The following is a 21,186-nucleotide window of genomic DNA, read 5'->3' as shown; positions in this document are numbered from 1 at the left end:
TGGGTCCAAAGGCCCTTTACCACTGTCTGTGGTATTGGCAGCATCCATGCTGTGTCCAATTCCCTCCAGTTGTGACCTACAGAAAAGTGGAAGGGGACAGGGAGGAGGCAGTTGAGCTCCTCAGTCAGAGGCACAGCTGCTGGTGCAGGCTATAGGAACTCAGCTGTAATCTTCCATCTAGTGTGCTGCCCTTCTGGCTTCACTCCCCTCATGGGAAGGGAAAAGGGAGCAGCTGCCTGCACTGGAGCCAGTTTCATTCCAATCCTACCTGACTCCTTTCCTACTGGACAAAGAGGGTCTGAAGCAATGCCACCAAGCCTGAGCTGCATCTTGCCCAGCAAAGCTGGCTTCCCCAATACTGTCTGGTTCCTTTTCTTCCCAGGAACGGATGAGGGAAGAAGCCAACCCTGCCATGCCTGGGCTGAGAGGGAAACTGTGTCCTGCCTGCCAGGGGCGGCTCTAGGAATTCCGCCGCCCCAAGCACGGCGTCACGCCGCGGGGGGCGTGCTGGCTGTCGCCGGTCCCGCGGCTCCGGGGGACCTCTTGCAGACATGCCTGCGGGAGGTCCACCGGAGCCGCGGGACCAGCGGACCCTCCGCAGTCATGCTTGCGGGAGGTCCACCGGAGCCGCCTGCCGCCCTCCCGGCAAAATGCCGCCCCAAGCGCACGCTTGGCGCACTGGGGTCTGGAGCCGGCCCTGCTGCTTGCAGAGCCAGCTGAGATACCCAGTGAGACACTAAGTAAGTGGGGGAGCAGAAGACAAAAGGGCCTTCCTTTTGCCTCTAGCTTTTCTTGACCTAGCTTGGACCCTGAAGCCTGCAGAGGCACCATCCACTGCAAACACCTCAGAAAGGGAATGAGAGCTGAGGGGACAATTGCCCCCAAAATCAAGTGCGGCCATGGGACATGACTGGGAATTAGACAGAAACATTAATGAAGCCAGGTGTTAGTCTAAAATTTTGAAATAAAAGTCAGGAATTTCCCACAGAAAAGTTCTGCGGCAGGGAGGGGTGACAGAGATGCTGGTCACTGGAGGGAACTTCAGGACACAGGGTGTTCCCCTGCTACCAGTGACTAACAGATCTGGTTCTGCCCTGAATCTGCAAGCAGGCTGAAGTACCCACTGTAATAGATCTGTGGATTTTGCACAAAGAAGAAAAAGGATTTTTGTCTATGGTCTTCTCACATCTGAATCTTTAGTTTTAAAGAAGGGTACAGAAGTTATGCATTTGTGAATTCCATGTAAACTGACCACTGACACTTGTATATACATGCATATTCTAACCATTCGAGATCTAAAAGAATTCCTCTACTGTGTTCACACCTCTCTTCTGGTTCCAGTCATGAGCATCACCAAGCTGAGCAACGTTATATGTATATCCATCTTGCTGACGAAAATAATCATCGGTGCTGAACACCACGCCATCACGATTTTGACCGAGTAGAATACTGTCAAACAAAGGAAAAAGCAAAACCATTACAAATTAGCCAAATCTTATTCTTTAGAGGGTAAACAATAAAGTGACATAGCGAAGTTTAATGTTGTACTATTTTTGATCTTCGATACTTTCAGTTTTGTCACTAAAAGAAACCCAACAATTTCCAACCCCAAATTAAGCATTTTCTTTTCTCTCCGCTGTTTCCTTATTTGCTGTTTTTTCTCCCTTCCTCACAGGAGGCACATTTGTGCCTACTTTCCATGACAGTAGCAACTTAGCACATTCCAAATCTTTTAATGTATATATTTTCACAACACTCCTGGGAAGTATTACTCCCGTCTTGCAGGTGGGTAGTATGGGATACAATCACATAGGGTGTTTGTGGCAGGGTTCAGAACTGAATTGGGTCTCCTGAGTCAGAGAACAGTGCCCTAACCACTAGACCATCCTTTCTCTCATTTGAACCTGTGCAACTCTAGCACAGCGTTTCTCAAATGTGGCCACCATGGACGCATGCAGCTGCCAGGGGCTTTTCTAGCGGCCACACTCTCCTGCGCTGTGATGGGGTGGCGGTAAGTGGCAAAATAGCAGCCTCTCCCCCTCCCTGTTGCTCCTGGATGCACCATGATAGTGTTGATTGCTGGGGCTGCCAGCAGCAGTTGGGCTCTGCCCCCCTCTAGAGATACCTGAGGCACAACACTGGAGGATCAGGCAGCCAGTGAATTCCCCACCTTCCCAGGGCAGTGGTGCACAGGCTTCAGCTTTTAGCCCTGGGGTGGCAGGTTCTGGCTGAGGAACTTTGGACTCCAGCCCCGGGCTCTGGCTATGAAGCAGTAGACCCCAGGCACCAAGGCTTCAGGCTCCAGCCCCACACTGCCTGTTCCAGCCCCCCATCCAGAGCTTGGCAGGGCCGGGCTGTGAGTAAGTCTGCAGTGAAAAGTGATACTGGCGTGTTTGTTAATATCACTTTTCACAACAGACTTTCTGGCTAGCAATAAATAAATAACAATGTTTTGGACCTGTCTATGTGCATATTTATTTGTTTTTTCCTAAAGTATTTTAGGGAAAAGTGTGAAAGCAGCCACCAGCAAAAGTTGGTAGCCATACTCTGAGGCCACTAAAAAATTTGTCCTGAGAACCCTTGCTCTAGCACATAGTACTGTACATGCCTAGCTGGAGCAGCAAAATAAAACTAACAAGACTTACACGTCAATTACTCTATTGCTGCTACACACGAAAGAAAAACAGGCAGTGGCAGCAGCACCAATGTAATAATCCTGCAGGGCTGTTCTATTGAGGAAAGTCAGAACTGCAACAGAGCATATGCCTTTCCCTAAAAGCAACCCTCACTTTTAACTTAATTTAAAATAAGACGAGCAATTTGATTCTCCCCGCCCAATTTAACTTCTCCCACTTTTGGTCACACAGAGAAATCATTTAATGATTCCTTCTACCCTCCATCTTTCCTAAATTTTCAGTGGAAAACACTGTTTTAGTGTCATTACATGCACTCTTAGCTCAACCAGGGGGAAAAGAAAAAAAAAAAAGCAGTCATTCCTCCATCAATGTAATACTAAATCTAATCACCACACTATCACTCCCTAATGCCAAAAAATTAAATATCTTAATTTTAATAATTAAGCATTTACATTTCATAATTATTTGATGCACAGTATTTTTTAATTTAAAATAAAACCTTTGCCAACACATCTATGCATTAAACAATCTTGGTTGACAATAGTTTCTTTAAAAGCGTTAAAGAAATGGTGAAGAAAAAGAGAAAAGAGCAGAAATTCATATAACATAAATAATTCTCCTTTTGTTGCTCTTCCTTCCTTTACCTTTTCTCTTACTAATCTATTCTCCTAAACCACCTCACCTACCTCTCCACTTTAAACATTTTCTTTTAAAATTTGTCAATGCCAGTTTGGTATTATATCATGGATTGGATCCATTTAATACTACTAATTTTTCATTCAGACATCCTAACAATTATTACTTATTTAACCAATCAAGTGTTTTCAGATTTCAAATTTACAGAGCCAGGAAATTATTATTTTTATAAAAGCCATATCATCCCCAAAACAAATCCATCAAGTGCCCTCTGCAACTCCTGTAGGACCCATCAGAAGAACACTATGTACATAATTAAGGCCACAATCTGCCAATGTAACACTATGTAGTCCCACTGAAGCCATAGGAGGTCTGTCTGTGTAGTTCTTTTTAAGGGAATGGGACCATCATGAATATGCATTTTATTTTTCACTGGCAATGCTACTGCAATCTCAAATATACAAATCAGTAACGCAAAAGCAGTTCTGTCTTGGGAAAACATATCACTCAGTTTCACCAAAATCTACTATACACACATTTTTATAATTCTGTATTTTTATCTAATGTTGTCATCAACTAGCATGATAAATAAGCCATTACAGAAGCGGTCTCAATTTTTATATGAATGATTTTATTCTTTTCAATTTTTAAATTCTGAATAGAACTAAAATTAACAAACTTTTGTTTTATCCAAAATTCATTTAAATATTGCCTAGTCATGCCAAAACATATTTGTGAACGAGCAAGGTTGATTTATTACAGCTCAGTTACAGGAACAGAATTATCTGCTAGCTCACCAGCACAATCAAAATCTCAACCCCTGGGCAGAATGAGACTTCTTAATATATTCATATTTATCTGCCACTTCTTAGACCCACTATTCCTTTAACAGGTTTCAAGAAAACATGGTTAAATTTGTATTACACAACAGTCTTTCTGCCACTACCAACACATGTCCACAACTATCACACTGATATCTGTATCAGTGCATTCTGGGAAATCTAGGCAGCTATGCTATATTGCCTCAAAAGGAGACAGAGTAGCCAGAGGAGAAGAAATAGAGCAGCATGTGTGGCCTTGTACTCTGGGATATCCTACAGCTTAGAGATCAGGAAAGGAGGAGAACAGGCCAAATCACAAATATCGTAGAAGCATAAGTGTGTCCATTTGCACTTTCAATTACCATACCTGTCCATAAAAATTTGCAATAACTTTACCAGTTAAAAGTTTTGTTATTACACAATTCTGTTCTCTAACTTTGTGCACACAACCCACTGGCAAGAGACTGGTTATGGATCATAAGTAGTATATAAACTAACATTGTAGACCAGTCACAAAACCACACATCTTCATTAAAAATTCAACAGAAGGAATCTGACACCCTACTCTGCCAGATCAATCATGAAGATAAAGCTCATAACACAGTACCTAATCTGTGTATAATTTATATTACCTATGCATTTATAGTGTCCTAACTCAGCAATTTATAATGGCATTAAGAATAATGAAGTCCAAAATTTACTAATGATCCAAGTTCCAAGTAGTATGATCAAGATTGTGCTAAGAACAATTTTTTTTCTTCCCCCACCCCTAGAGATAGGGTTACATAAACATCTTAATCAACATATGTAATACAATTTATGACATTACATTTTAAATGTATAATTACATATACTTTTTGTTCAATTTGTTCAACAGTAAACTGAGTGGAATATTTTTTTCCTTTAGCAAAAGATTTGTTGGGCTGGTTTGGGATATAACATATAAGAATTTGAACACAAGTTTCCTCCTGGGCAAATAAAGCTCATAGTACTGATGCCTTTTTAACAACTTTGAGGTAAATCGTGAGTTTTGCCCATGCCTGACAACATTTCATTCCCCCCCACAAAACATTTCTTCTATAGATACTACATTCCAAGTCAGGAAGCCATGATTTCAGACAAGCAGCTCATCTTCTTATTCAGCTGAAGATAATTCTGCATTTGGAAATGAAATCTGGCTTCCATATTATTTACTTACTGTATAAAACACATACTTCATGTGTAGCTATTATCCCCACGCAATAACTGATAATTCAGTAGATTTTTATAAACAAAAATATCTCCTATCTTAAGAGAAAGTACCTACCTTAATGAAACAGCTAGTAGATAGCTAGGCCACAATCCACCAACTGGCTGCATACACCCATATTCATGCACCTCTGTGGAACCCCAGAGACTTCAACAAGTCTCTCTGCAAGGCTAAATGTGGGACCTTCATTTTTATTTTAAATTTTACAGTGTCGTTATGTACAATTGACATAGCATTTTATGTTGTACTGGCACATATCGAGCAAATTCTGCTGTGTTCTCCTATTTGCTAAAGTCAACACTGACAATGGCACGAAAGTCCTGCAATCCCAGAAACACAATAAAATTATTTGTGCATTAAAGTGCAAATGGACACACTTATTTGGTTACTCCCAGCCAAAACTCTGACTACAGCACAATTAAAACTGTCATAACAAATAGATTAAAATTAGGGCTGTTGATTAATTACAGGTAACTCATGCAATTAACTCAAAAAAATTAATTGTGATTAATCGCAGTTTTAATCGCAGTTAAACAACCCCTAATCATTTTAGTTGCCCTTCTCTGAACCTTTTCCAATGCCAGTATATCTTTTTTGAGATGAGGAGACCACATCTGTACGCAGTATTCAAGATGTGGGCGTACCATGGATTCATATAAGGACACTAAGATATTCTCAGTCTTATTCTCTATCCCTTTTTTAATGATTCCTAACATCCTGTTTGCTTTTTTGACTGCCGCTGCACACTGTGTGGACATCTTCAGAGAACTATTCACGATGACTCCAAGATCTCTTTCCAGATTAGTTGTAGCTAAATTAGCCCCCATCATATTGTATGTATAGTTGGGGTTATTTTTTCCAACATGCATTACTTTACATTTATCCACATTAAATTTCATTTGCCATTTTGTTGCCCAATCACTTAGTTTTGCGAGATCTTTTTGAAGTTCTTCGTAGTCTACTTTGGTCTTAACTATCTTGAGCCATTTAGTATCATCTGCACACTTTGCCACCTCACTGTTTACCCCTTTCTCCAGATCATTTATGAATAAGTTTAATAGGATTGGTCTTAGGACTGACCCTTGGGGAACACCACTAGCTTCCCCCTCTCCATTCTGAAAATTTACCATTTATTCCTACTCTTTGTTCCCTGTCTTTTAACCAGTTCTCAATCCACGAAAGGATCTTATCCCATGACAACTTAATTTATGTAAGAGCCTTTGGTAAGGGACCTTGTCAAAGGCTTTCTGGAAATTCAAGTACACTATGTCCACTGGATCCCCCTTGTCCATGTTTGTTGACCCCTTCAAAGAACTCTAATAGATTAGACATGATTTCCCTTTACAGAAACCATGTTGACCTTTGCCCAACAATTTAGGTACTTCTATGTGTCGGACAATTTTACTCTTTACTACAGTTTCAACTAATTTGCCCGCTACTGATGTTAAACTTACCGGTCTGTAATTGCCGGGATCACCTCTAGAGCCCTTTTTAAATATTGGTGTTATTTTTTAAAAGATGCCTTTTTATCTCTCACTGCTTCTTTTACCCGGTTGTTAAGACACGGTGGCTCTTTTTTAGTTCTTTTACTGTGTTTTTTAATTTGGGGTACACATTGAAGTTAGGCCTCTATTATGGTGTCTTTGAAAAGTGTCCATGCAGCTTGCAGGGATTTCACTCTAGTCACTGTACCTTTTAATTTCTGTTTAACTAACCTCCTCATTTTTGCATAGTTCCCCCTTTCTGAAATTAATGCCAGTGTTGGTCTGTTGAGATGTTCCTCCCACCACTGGATGTTAAATGTTATTATATTATGGTCACTATTTCCAAGCGGACCTGATATAGTTATCTCCTGTACCAGCTGCTCCAAGAAGCAGTCATTTAAAGTATCAAGAAATGTTGTCTCTGCATTTCATCCTGAGGTGACATATACCCAGTCAATATGGGGATAACTGAAATCCTCCAGTATTATTGAGTTATTTATTTTGATAGCCTCTCTAATCTCCCTTAGAATTTCATTGTCAATATCACTGTCCTGGTCAATTTTCAATTCACCTCATACAAGTACTGTAGTGCGATATCTTTGTCATGAAAGTGCAACTACAAATGTAGATTTTTTTTTTACATAATTGCACTCAAAAACAAAACAATGTAAAACTTTACAGCCTACAAGTCCACTCAGTCCTACTTCTTGTTCAGCCAATCGCTAAGAGAAACAAGTTTTCTTACATTTATGAGAGATAATGCTGCCCACTTCTTAATTGCAATGTCACCTGAAAGTGAAAACAGGCGTTCGCATGGCATTGTTGTAGCCAGCACCGCAACGTCTTTACGTGCAAGGTGCACTAAACATTCATATGCCTCTTCATGCTTCGGCCACCTTTCCAGAGGACATGCTTCCATGCTAATGATGCTTGTTAAAAAAAACAATGCGTTAATTACATCTGTGATTGAACTTCCTGGGGGAGAATTGTATGTCGCCTGCTCTGTTTTACCCGCATTCTGCCATATATTTCATGTTACACCAGTCTCGGATGATGACCCAGCACATGTTGCTCATTTTAAGAACACTTTCACTGCAAATCTGACAGGCTACAAAGAAGGTACTAGTGTGAAATTTAAGAAAAGAATCTGAGAGGAATGAGGTGTGGAACATGCTTTCAGAAGTCTTAAAAGAGCAACATTCTGATGTGGAAACTACAGAACCCAAACCACCAAAAAAGAAAATCAATCGTCTGCTGATGGCATCTGATTCAAATGATGAAAATGAATATGCTTCAGTCCACACTGCTTTGGATCGTTGTTATCGAGCAGAACCCATCATCAGCATGGATGCAAGTCCTCTGGAAAGGTGGTTGAAGCATGAAGGAACATAGAAATCTTTAGCACGTAAATATCTGGCACGTAAATATCTTGTGACACCATCTACAACAGTGCCATGCAAACACCTGTTCTCAATTTCAGGTGACATTGTAAACAAGAAGTGGGAGGCATTATCTTCTGCAAATGTAAACAAACTTGTTTGTCTGAGCAATTGGCTGAACAAGAAGTAGGACTGATAGGACTTGTAGGCTCTAAAATTTTACATTATTTTTATTACAAATATTTGCACTGTAAAAAACAAAAGAAATAGTATTTTTTAGTTCACCTAATACAAGTCCTGTAGTGCAGTCTCTATCATGAAAGTTGAACTTGCAAATGTAGAAAAAAATACATTAAAAAATAAAAAATATAAGGTGAGCATTATACACTTTGTATTCTGTGTTGTAAATAGAAATCAATATTTGAAAATGTAGAAAACATCCAAAAATATTTAAATAAATGGTATATTATTACTGTTTAACGGCGCAATTTTTTTAATCGTGCAATTAATCAATCACTTCACAGCCCTAATTAAAATATTTAATTAAAACTTTGTATAATATTAAAGTAGGTTTAAAATACTGAAAGATGCATTTGCAAGGGGACTGACTTACATAACCTTGGAGACCTAAGAACATCAGAATGGCTATACTGGATCTAATCAATGGTCCATCTACCCCAGTATCCTGTCTGCTGACAATGGCCAATGCCAGGTACTTCAGAGTGAATGAACAGAACAGGTTATCATCAAGTGATCCATCTCCTGTCATCCATTCCCAGTTTCTAGCAATCAGGGGCTAGGGACATCTAGAGTATGGAGTTGAATCCCTGACCATCTTAGCTAATAGCCACTGATGAACCTATCCTCCATGAATTTATCCAGGTTGTTTTTTTACCCTGTTATAGTTTTGGCCTTCATAACATTCCCTGGCAATGAGTTCCATATGTCGACTGTGTGTTGTGTGAAGAAATACTTCATTATGTTGGGGTGTATGGGGTTGTCAGGGAGGGGTAGTACCTCTGATAGGGGAGCAGTCGTACTCCTACGAGTAGCTCATCCACTTTGGTCCCCACTTGACACCCAGCTCTCACCTATGGCTCCAAGTAGCTGTCAGCATGCGACAGCGGCCACACCCCGGAAACCGTCTCGACTGGCGGGCTAAACCAGGTGAGGGTAGCCGATGAGTCTAAGACCCTCGGTGAGTTAGGGCCTGTCTACCCAATGCATGCGAAGGCTGGATCCGGCTGACTGAGGAAACCTGGTTCAATGGTCTGGAAGGCGGTGACAGCAAGCGTTGTGGAACGCTCAAGAGCACGACAAGACACATAGGCATCCTGGTCATTCACTGCGCCCTGCCCTATCTCCAGCAGTCTCGACTCTTGTCCTGCCACTGGATACAGATAGGAATTGGGAAGAGAGAGTGAGGTTGACGTCGTGCAACTCTCCCTCACTTTAATCCAATTCACACGCAAGTCTCGACATCATATCATATCAAGTCCTGTGGCGATGGGCGAGCGACGAAGCAGCAGGTGTGGATACACTGGGAGTTGTAGCTGCAGACCTGCACACAGGCAGCTCAGGTATAATGGTCGTTCCTCACTGACCGAAGCAGCGGTGGAGCTCGACATCTTCTTGAGCGACTGAGCAGCCCTATTCAGGATTGCACTGCTCACCTCCGTAGAATGAGGAGGGGGCTAGAAAAGGTGCCCTAAACATTGCCTGCTTCACCTTACCCTGGCCAGCATACCGCGGCTGGCGGGGATCCCATAAAAGCGGTCGAACAAAAACAAAACTTAGAGTGACACCGATCACCACTGGCACATGGAATGTGCGCACGCTACTGGACAATATCACAGCAGACAGACCAGAGAGAAGAACAGCACTTGTCGCCAGAGAGCTCGCGTGCTACAACATTGACATTGCAGCCCTTAGCGAAACTCGCCTTGCTAATGAAGGACAGCTGTCCGAGTCAGGCGGAGGCTATACATTCTTCCTTGAGATTAACACCGCCACATGGGAAACCCTCGCACTGAACCATCCAGCATGGCGCAGCCTCATTCACACAGGCAGTAATACCTCTGAGGCGAGGCGTACTGCTGAGGCTGAAAGAAAGCGTGAGCTGCGCAAGTCCAGAGCTGCCCACACATCGACAGTGCCATCACATGTCTGCCCGACGTGTGACAGGACGTTCCATGCCCGAATCGGACTGATCAGTCATCTTCGGACGCACAGAGTCCGGTCATCGAACAAATGAGTTGTTGAGGTCTTCATCGACAACTATGGACGAACATCAACTTCATTATGTTAGTTTTATACCTGCTGCCTATTAATTTCATTGGATGACCCCTAGTTCTTGTGTTATGTGAAGGAGTAAATATTTCCTTATTCACTTTCTCCACACCAATCAATATTTTATAAACCTCTATCATATCCCCTTTTACTCGTCTTTTTTCCAAGCTGAAAAGTCCCAATCTTTTTAATCTTTCCTCATATGGAAGCTGTTCCATACCCCCTAATAATTTCTGTTGCCCTTTTCTGTACCTTTTCCAATTCCCATATATCTTTTTTGAGATGGAGTGACCACTTCTGCACGCAGTATTCAAGATGTGGGCATATCATGGTTTCTTACAGAGGAACTATGATATTTTCTGTCTTATTTTCTATCCATTTCCTAATGGTTCCTAACGTTCTGTTGGCTTTTTTGACTGCCGTTCCACATTGAGCAGATGTTTTCAGAGAACTATCCACAATGACTCCAACATCTCTTTTTTGAGTGTTAAGGGCTAATTTTGACCCCATCATTTTGTATGTATAGTTAGGATTATGTTTTCCAATATACATTACTTTTCAGTCTGTTTGAACTTAACGATCTTAAGTAATTTTGTTTCATCTGCAAATTTCTCCATCTCATGGTTTATCCTTTTTTTCAGATAATTTATTAATATGTTGAATAGCACTGCTCTCAGTACAGACCCCTGGGGGACACCACTTTTTACCTCTCCCAATTCTGAAAACTGACCATTTATTTCTGCCCTTTGTTCCCTATCTTTTAACCAGTTAGTGATCCATGAGACCACCTTCTCTCTTATGCCATGACAGCTTACTTTGCTTAAGAGCCTTTGGTGAGGGACCTTATCAAACGGTTTCTGAGAGTCTAAGTACACTATATCCACTGGGTCACCAGTGTCCACATGCTTCTTAACCCCCTTAAAGAATTCTAGTAGACTGATGAAGCATGATTTCCCCTTTACAAAGGCCATGTTGACTCTTTGCCAACAAACTGTGTTCATCTATGCGTCTAATAATTCTGTTCTTTAGTAAAGTTTCAACTAATTTGCCTGGTTCTGAAATTAGGGTTACTGATCTGTAATCCCAGGATCGACTCTGGAGCCTTTTTAAAAAAAATTGGCATCATATTAGCTATCCTCCAGTCATCAGGTACAGAAGATGATTTAAATGTAGGTTTCATACCACAGTTAATAGTTCTGCGATTTCACATCTGAGTTCCTTCAAAACTCTTGGTGAATACCATCTGATCCTGGTGACTTATTACTGTTTAATTTATCAATTTGTTCCAAAAACTCCTCAACTGACACCTCAATCTGGGACAGTTCCTCAGCTTTGTCACCTAAAAAGAATGGCTCAGGTGTGGGATTAAAAGATAACATTTAGTAATAAACTAAACTATTACTAAGGTAAGTAAAGGGATACAAAAATAGAAATATGTAACTTGCAACAGGCACGAAACAACAAAACAAATATTAAAGAGCCAATGCTTAAATAGAAACAGAAGCAAAACAAAATTTACTTAAAATTGAGCTACAAATTTTAGCTACTTCCTTGTCCCTCATTCTTATCCTTTCATTATCTTACTGCTACTCTCAGGAATTGTCTACACTACAGACTTCTGTTGACAAAAGTCAGCTTTCGTCAGGAAAACAGTGGAGGTGTACACACTACAATGCTCCTTCTGCTGACAAAACTCTCCTGCTTTGCTGACAAAATAAAACTACCTTGGCGAGAGACGTAGAGCTTTTTGCGGCAGATTGACAAAGTGTCATTGTAGACACTGTGCTTGGTTATGTCGCTGTAAATAAACCTCCAGGAGCAGTTAGAACTCTGCTTCCCTGCACCAGACCAGGCATCAGACCCTCCCCCTTTAAAGGCCCAGGAATTTTTGAAATTCCACTTCCCATTTGCTTGGCATGGAGAGTCACATCGCATCTTCCCAGCTGACCATGGCAGCTCTATGCAGCAAATGCTCCCCTGCTTGGCACACACCTGAGTTGTTGGATCTGCTGGCTCTGTTGAAAAAGGAGGCTGTGCAGTCCCAGCTCCGCTCGACCTGTAGGAACTTTGAAACCTATGGTCAGATTTCTTGTGGCATGTTGGATAGGGGGTACAAATGGGACACGCATCAATGCTGTGTGAATATAAAGGAGCTGAAGCAGGCATACCAGTAGACAAGGGATCAAACTGTCGCTCTGGCGCTGCGCCGAAGACCTGCCAATTCCATAAGGAGCTGGACGCTATCCTTGGCAGTGACCCCATCTCCACCACCAAGAGTCCTGTGGATACTTCAGGGGTAGGGTGGAGACAGTGGACAATGGAATGAACCCCGAGGATGAAGTGGTGGACGAAAAGGTTGAGTTGGAGGATAAGATGGGACAGACGACAGGGTCATCCAGTACGTGGTGAGCCAGGACCTCTTCTCAACCCAGGAGGGTTCAAGCCAGCCCAGCACTCTCTCTCTGGCACACAAGACACAGGAGAGTGATCTTTTTGAGTTGATGTTGCTTGCTCATATGAAGTAGAACTATCCTTTGCTTTGTTATATGCTAGAAGTGGGTTAAGGGATAGAAATGTAGAAGACTAGCTGTGTTTGTGTATGCTTCACATTCCCCTGTGCAGCTATGCTGTGGGGCGGAATGGTGTGTTAATGCATGCTGAGATTTCACGGGAATCCTCCAGAGAGATCTCTAGGAAACTTTCCTGGAGATACTCGCCAATCCTTTGCTGAAGGCTCCTTGGCAGAGCTGCTTTGTTCCTTCCCCCATTGTAGGAAACTTTCCCACGTTTATCGCTAATCACTTGTACAGGGACCCAAGCAGCACACAGATGAGCAGCAGAGGGACCCAGTCAGAGGCCGCACACGAGCAAGAATGCAAGGGTGCATCTCCAGCATACCCTCAGAGTGAGATATCGGCTTCAATGACCCATGCCTGTGGAAAACGGTAGCTTAATTTACAGTTTTGTCTCTAGTCACTTGCAGTGATCCCCTTAGAAAACCACCAAGACCCTTTTCCCCATCTTGAGCACACACGCCCTAGGCCAAACTCACCATCTTTAGGGCTTTCGCCAAGCTGCATGCTTGCCAAAGGACAGCGAGAAAGAGGTATATTTTATTATAATGATTCGATGCTCTAAATGCACTAACAATAATGCTATAATTTACTGTTTCTTGTGCTTCTGCAGATGTGGCTTTCAGGGGAACCCCCTACACATCAGTGAAATGCCTCTGCCAGATAAGGAAACAACCAAGGTGGAGCAAGGAAGACATGTTCCAAGAGGTGCTCCAATCCTCAGATGCCAAAAAACAAGAACACAGGGCATGGAGAGAGACTGTAAATTAAAATAATAAAACAGATAGGTAGGAGAGGAAGGAGAGCCAGGAACGAATTTTAGTGGGCCAGAAGCAGATGATAAAAGTGGTGGAGGAGCAAACGGAAATATTGAAGTCCCTAATCGCATTGCAGGCAGAATACATAAGTGTTCAGCCCCACCCCTACAGCCCATACAGAACTGCTTTCCATGCCCTGCCCAAACTCCTCTCACACATTCCTTGCATCTTCCTGGCCCATCACAGTACTCCATTCACTCTACCCATTCGGACAGCTTCCAAAATGACATCTAGAGTTACACACAACTGTAAGAACCTACATCAGGAGACTGCCCTTCACTGGGTGACTGGGCAACAAAATGGCAGATGAAGTTTATGGCTGATAAATACAAAGTAATGCACACTGGAAAACATAATCCCAACTATACATATAAAATGATGGGGTCTAAATTAGCTGTTACCACTCAAGAAAGAGATCTTGGAGTTATTGTGGATAGTTCTCTGAAAACATCCACTCAATATAAAGTGGCAGTCAAAAAAGTGAACAGAATGTTGGGAATCATTAAGAAAGGGATATCTAATAAGACAGAAAATATCATATTGCCTCTATATAAATCCATGGCACATCCATATCTTGAATAGTGTGTGCAGATGTGGTCGCCCCATCTCAAAAAAGATATATTGGACTTGGAAAAGGTTCAGAAAAGGGCAATAAAAATTATTAGGGGTATTGAATGGTGTCCGTATCAGGATGAATAAGATTGGGACTTCTCCACTTGGAAAAGAGATGACTAAGGGGGGATACGATAGAGGTCTATAAAATCATGACTAGTGTGAAGAAAGTAAATAAGGAAGTGTTATTTACTCCTTCTCATAACACAAGAACTAGGGGTCACTCACCTATTAGCCAGGATGGGCAGGGATGCAAAACCCTAGCCTCTGATTGCTAGAAGCTGGGAATGGGCAAAAGAGTATGGATCACTTCATGATTACCTGTTCTGTTCATTCCCTCTGAAGCACCTGGCATTGGCCACTGTCAGAAGACAGGATACTGGGCTAGATGGACCATTGGTCCAATCCAATATGGCCATTCTTATGTTCTATCACCCCACCTCAGCTAGGGAATCCCATTGTCGCAAAGCCATTCACTATTTCAAGCCCATTTCCAAAAGTCACAGTCCTTCTTAGAAGGATGCAATCAATGGCCCTACACACTTGTCTTAACACAGCCCCAACAGTGGGCTTCCTGACTTCAAACTGATTTGTGACTGACTGGTAGCAGTCTGGAGTTGCCAACTTCCACACAGCAATTGCCACGTGCATTTTCATTCAGAGGGCAGCTCTCATTTTGGTGTCCTTGCGTCACAGTGCTGGGGTGAGCACCGCACACAGTTCCAGGAAGGTGTCTTTCCACATCCAAAAGTTCTGCAGCCACTGCTCGTCATTCCAGACCTGTATAATGATGTGATCACACCACTCAGTGCTTGCTTCCTGAGCCCCATAGTGATGGTCCACTGTATGCATCTGCCCCATGAATGACAAAAGTAATCTGGCATTGTTTCTTTTCACGACATATAGCAGGTCAGATCAGGATTCCTATTCGGATTGGGAACTCATGATATACTGCATAACTAGCCGTGATGTTTTCATTAACTGTAACCACAACAGAAGAGAGCAGTGCAGGATCCATCCTTTCAGGCAGAGATGGCAGTTGCGCAGTAAACAGGGACTGTTGAAAAATGATGCAAAATGCAGTCGGAAGCTCATGGAATGATGGGACAGAAAAAACTGCATCATGGGACACTGACCCCACTCTCATGATGCACTGTGATCCACTCCACATTCCCACAACTCCTAGCTGCAGAATGTGGTGAGTAGCACAGTGAGATAGCTACCCCACAGCACTGCTCTCACTGTCGATGCTAGAGCATCAACTTTGGATGTGCTCTGCCGACAGAAAGAGCGTTGTGTCAACATGCAAAAACAATGTAATTATAGCAGTTTTTGATCATCTGCATAACTTGTGTTCACAAAATCCTGCAGTGTAGAAACAAGGCCTCAGTCTAGATATCTGAAGATGCCACCAGTGTCAGTAGCCCATGGAGTTAAATATGCAGTTTGACTTAAATAGGTTTCCACCATCTCTGAGGAATAACTGAGCCCTTTTATAGGCAAAACACTCAGCTCCATATTACACTTGGGGGACGCAGAGACCTCACTTTAAAAAAAGGATGGTCCCCAAGAAAGGTTTCAGGTCAGAATCTGCATCCTAAATTTCCCTGCTAATTAAACTTGCTCATAAAACTTCATAGTTACTAGTCAATTCCACCTGCAGGATCTCATGAAGGAATAAAAGGTTGCACTGTTTGGGTTGCAAACACTACTAAATATCTAAATATATTAATAACATTTAGCATTTATGTAACACAGGGATCGGCAACCTTTCAGAAGTGGTGTGCCGAATCTTCATTTTATTCACTCTAATTTAAGGTTTTGCGTGCCGGTAATACATTTTAACATTTTTAGAAGGTCTCTTTCTGTAAGTCTATAATATAGAATTAAACTATTGTTGTATGTAAAGTAAATAAGGCTTTTAAAATGTTTAAGAAGCTTCATTTAAAATTAAATTAAAATGCAGAGCCCTCCGGACTGGTGGCCAGGACCCAGGCAGTGTGAGTGCCACTGAAAATCAGCTTGCGTGCCACCTTCGGCACCCGGGCCATAGGTTGCCTATCCAGATGTAACATTTTTCATTCTCACAGCACCTTATAAACAACAAAAACATTTTTAAACTACAATTAAAAATGCATTTAAACAGTTCAAATGATTTGTAAAAGCTTGTTTTCACAAAATCTAGATTAAGCCAAATTTAACCTCATGACATCTGTCTTGACATTTAGTACCTTTAAAGAGTAACAGGACTAATTTTGACAGTTTGTATATGCACTCTTGTATTCATATGTTATTAAGAATTGAAGGTCCAGGTCATTGGAAAAGTAATTTTTCATAGATTTATATTAAATTCTTGGATTTATACATAGATCCATGTCACAATATAATGGATATTCTTTATAAAACACATTATTTGAACATATACTTCCACAGAGCAAGTCCTGGAGGAATTGGACGTTAATGGTTAATAATTCATTCAAAACTCTCAAAGCTCTTTACAAAGATTACATCCATGGAATACCCATGGAAGACAGAGAAGATCATATATCATGTCAGCAGAACAGCTGTAAGTAGAACCTAGGTGGCCTGACTCCTAATCCCTTGTTTACAAATTTATCAAAAAAATCTACATTTTCCTATTTTAAAAAATGTCTCTTTCTCCCCCTGTTGCTGCTATGTTGAAGACTCACATTAACAGATGAAACTAACAGTACAATGGAAGAGCAACTGGGTGAAGTTCTATGGCCTTTGTTATACAGGTCAGAGTAGATTATCTAATGGTCCCTTCTGGATTTAAAATCTATGAATCTATAAAAGAAGGACTGATCAGTGGTTAGGATGCTAGCCTTGGACTCATGAGACCACAGTTCAATTGCGTTTCACCAGACTATCTACATGACCTATAAAACCTTGTTTTCAGTTGCTTATAACTTTGAGCAGAAATTTTCTAGGAGAGGTGTCTGTCATGCTAAATTCTGAGAACTACGCTACGGAAAAATACAGCGTTTTGCACATGTTCAATTCTGGCAACCTTTTCTCTGAGAAGTTCTAGTGCCCCCATGCTTTGAAGCGGGGACTTAAAATTTGGCAGGGGGTAACCTTAATGCCAAAGGTGGGCCATATGCCATCCCCATAAAAACCCAAATTTGGCCAAGTTATAAACCTTTGAAAAAAATGTCAGTTCACATATATTCAGCAGATACTTGCTAGCATAGCTAAAATCTCTGAAAATTCTCTGAGCTGCTGCCAGCAAGAGAAGGAAGCATGTCAATCCTGTGCTTTTGGTCCCAGGCAGCATAGAAGAGGAAGCTGCCTGATTCAGATGCAAAGGGGACAAGAGTTGAGGGGGGGGGGTTAGGGAGAAAACTGGGACAAGTAGCAGGAAGGAGGGGAAGAGACTGGCTTGGCAAAGGGCTTAGGAATGGGAGCCAAGGTGGGAAATGTGGGGTTGGGTCTGGGAGCCAGTTTACAGGGGGGTAGGGGAGAAAACTTAAATTAGATGTGGACCAGGCAGGAAGTGAGGAGCAGGAATTGGGACTAGCTGGGCAACATGACTTGGAACCATTAGAAAAGGCAAAAGGAGGCACAGGGGAAAGATTTGATGAGGAGACAGGGCATGGGGAGAGAATTGGGACTGGTTGGGCAAAGAGCCAGAAGCAGGGGGTGGGAAATGAGATTGGATAAGGAGACCGGGGAGGTAAACTGGGACCGGGACCCAGTGGAGATGGGAAAAGTGGGTGGGGAGGAAGACATATCAAACAAGGAGTAGAGGGGAAGGAAGAGGAATGGCCAGGCAAGGAAACTGGCAACAAGGAGCTGAAGGGGCTTGAGGGAACTGGAAATGGGTGGACAAAGAGACTAGGAGGGGAAAATTGGGATAGGGAGTCAGGAGGTGGTGACCAGGACCGGCTGGACAAGGAAACTTGGCTTGAGATTAGAGATTGAGGAGTAGAGACTGGGACTTGGATGAGGGGAATGGGGTGGGAAATAGATAGGCCTGGGTCAGCTTGAAGGGGATGAGCCAGAAGGGGTCAAACTTTGAGGGAATGAGCAGAAAAGTCCTTGCCTACTAGACCACATTCCCCTCCAGACATTTCTCTGATGGCAGTACATATCTATGAAATCCCCTGGGCAAAGTGTGCCTCTCAGTGCCCTATAGTGCTGGTCTTCAAAGAAGATGACAACCTACTATTTCTACCAGTTACTCCATTAGCTCAAGTGGCATAGATCTGTGTAGTAGATCTAAAGGTTCCAACCCTGCTGATGAATCAGGTGGCTGTTAATATGATGTCACGATAGAATTTTGGTTTGTTCACTTTGTTTTTCAAAAAAGCTAGGAAATTACACACAAAAATCTACATTTAAAATGTTATTAAGGATTCAGTCTTCAATTACATGATCACAGACTATTTTTTCCAATGCCCCTTTCAGCGCACAGGATGGACTTGTTCTGGGAATGAATTAAGGTTGTGAACTAAAAGAGCTGTTGTCTGCCCTAACTCTGTTGCAGAAATTGAAAGGTGTGTAATGAATGAGACGGAACTGCAAGAAGAGAAAGAACTGTAGCATAGTTAAGGCAGCTGAATGCTGCCTTGGAGAACTGGATTCTATCCCTGCCTCTGCCAACAAGTTCCTATGTGATTTGCCAAGCATCACATAAACCAAACTTTTTTACAGGTGGTCACTAATTGAGTGTCCATTTTATAGATGCCTGACTTGAGACCCTGGGGTCTAATTTACAGAAGTACGGAGCACTCCCAACTGCAAATGAAATCACTGGGAGCTGTCTTTCGAACATACAAAGTTATATATAAGTTAAATGCTCTGAAATAATCAGGTCCTAGGTGTCTCAAGTTGGGCACCCAAAGCTAGTGGATACTTTTGACTTTAGAGCGTCTGTGTCTCAGCTCCTCATATGTAGTAACATTGGGATAATAAAACCAGATCATCTAATAGGGGTGTTGTGAAAACAAATTAATGTTTGTGAAACATCATATACTACAGCATCAGATTCCATAAAAAGCCTACAGGTCTGTCGCATCTTAGGCGCATTTAACATGTGCGATTTCAGCTTTATGCGGTCGGCAAAAACAAGAAAAAAAAACAAAAAAAAGAGGAAAACAACAATTTAAATACTGTTTCTGTAGTGTGGGCGATTCCGCCCGCCATTACACTCAATGTAAGTTTGACTATACGCAATTTTCGCTTTATGCGCTGACTGCGGAATGTAACCCCAGCGTAAGATGAGACAGACCTGTATTAAGAAATTAACAATTCTGTCTTTGGAGCAGGTTTGAATAAAATACAGTAAGAAAAGCATAGGAAACAAAATATCAAATAGCTGCTCATTAAGTGAGGACTGTCTATTCTATGCCCTGAATAAGGCAAGGTCCTGTGGAAAAAACAATATTTCATCACATAAATAAAGGCCATATCATAATGCATATGTACAAGGGGGCTCAAATTAAGACAAACTTAATGCTGGCATTTCCTAACTTTTGAGTGCTTGACTTAGCATGCTTAATATTTTTTCCCCCTTTAATAACTTTTTCTTTTTTAAGGAAGTTTTAGCAGATTTACAAATCAAAATAAAAAACTAATTATTACAACAGTGACCGTTTTTTTGTTCCGAGAAATAATATGCAGTAATATGATCATCAGATCTCTCTACTTAACAGGGTAAGCACCTTTAAATCATCTGGGAAGTGTTGTTTCTGGTGATTTTATTAAATTGAGTGAAACTACTGACTCAAAGTTCTCTTAATGTAGGTTTTTAAGATGTGACAGATACATAAACTATGCTCCGTGATGACAGGCACATTGTCACAGAATGTTGTAAGACACTATGAACTTGAAAACTAGTCAATTAAAATAATTTTTAAAAAATTTAAAGTGGAGTCAGTTCCTACCAGACTTGAGTCCCTGAGAATTTCTATAGTTTAACTAGCATATCTTCCTTTAAAAAACTTTTCTATCCCCTTTTGTTGTGGGAAAGGCCTTCACCAACAAATGTGGAAACTGACTGTCTACACTGGATAAACAGTGGAAGTGACTATAAACAAAGTTTTATTAAATTAATTATGCACAAATGAAACATACCAAAAACAAGAGGCACTCTCTCTCTCTCTCGTCTCTTTCACTTCTAATAATTTTAAGTGTTATTTGTAAAATTAAATAATAGAAAATAATATAAAACATTCATATGAGATTTTTCAAGTTGATAATGTCCCATTAAAGTTTATTTTAATGGCATATAAGAGCACTTTAATTTAGATGAATTAATGTTAGTAGACTTGGAAGAAGACATTTTAAGGAAGGAATTTGAAAGACCAGAGAATGGCTAACTTTCATATTAGAAGCATTTGGAGTTTCAGGAGTCAGCATGGCAGAATGCATGAGCCACTGGATAGAAGAAAAAAAATATTTTTAAAACAAATATAAAACAGGTTTCTGTGATCATCAGCATTCTTACTGAAAAAGACCAAAAGAACAGCTAACAATGAAGTGACTAATATTTCCAATATTCACTACTATACTCCTTCACTATGTAACAATTAGGACCTCAATTCTGCAAAGATTTATACATATGAGTAGTCCCATTGACTTCAAGAATACTACTTGTGTAAATCTTTACAGGATCAGGACAACAAGAACAATCTAGCAGACTTTTTTTTTTTTTAATTATTTCA

At 41.3% G+C, this 21,186-nt stretch overlaps 1 protein-coding gene across 5 annotated transcripts in view; it reads right to left on the bottom strand.

The window, feature by feature from the left end:
• LOC123370066 overlaps window positions 1-21,186 on the bottom strand; it is a 121,545-nt gene that overhangs the window by 95,746 nt on the left and 4,613 nt on the right. For all 5 annotated transcript variants that reach the window (XM_045016286.1, XM_045016305.1, XM_045016312.1 and 2 more), the window contains exon 3: window positions 1,325-1,449. In XM_045016286.1, the coding sequence (XP_044872221.1) occupies window positions 1,325-1,449 (125 nt within the window). The remainder of the gene's footprint in view (window positions 1-1,324; window positions 1,450-21,186) is intronic.

Source organism: Mauremys mutica, chromosome 1 (genome assembly GCF_020497125.1).
Source record: "Mauremys mutica isolate MM-2020 ecotype Southern chromosome 1, ASM2049712v1, whole genome shotgun sequence".
Taxonomy (NCBI): domain Eukaryota; kingdom Metazoa; phylum Chordata; order Testudines; family Geoemydidae; genus Mauremys; species Mauremys mutica.
The sequence above is the reverse complement of the archived record's forward strand: the minus strand, read 5'-3'. Positions and strand labels throughout refer to the sequence as shown.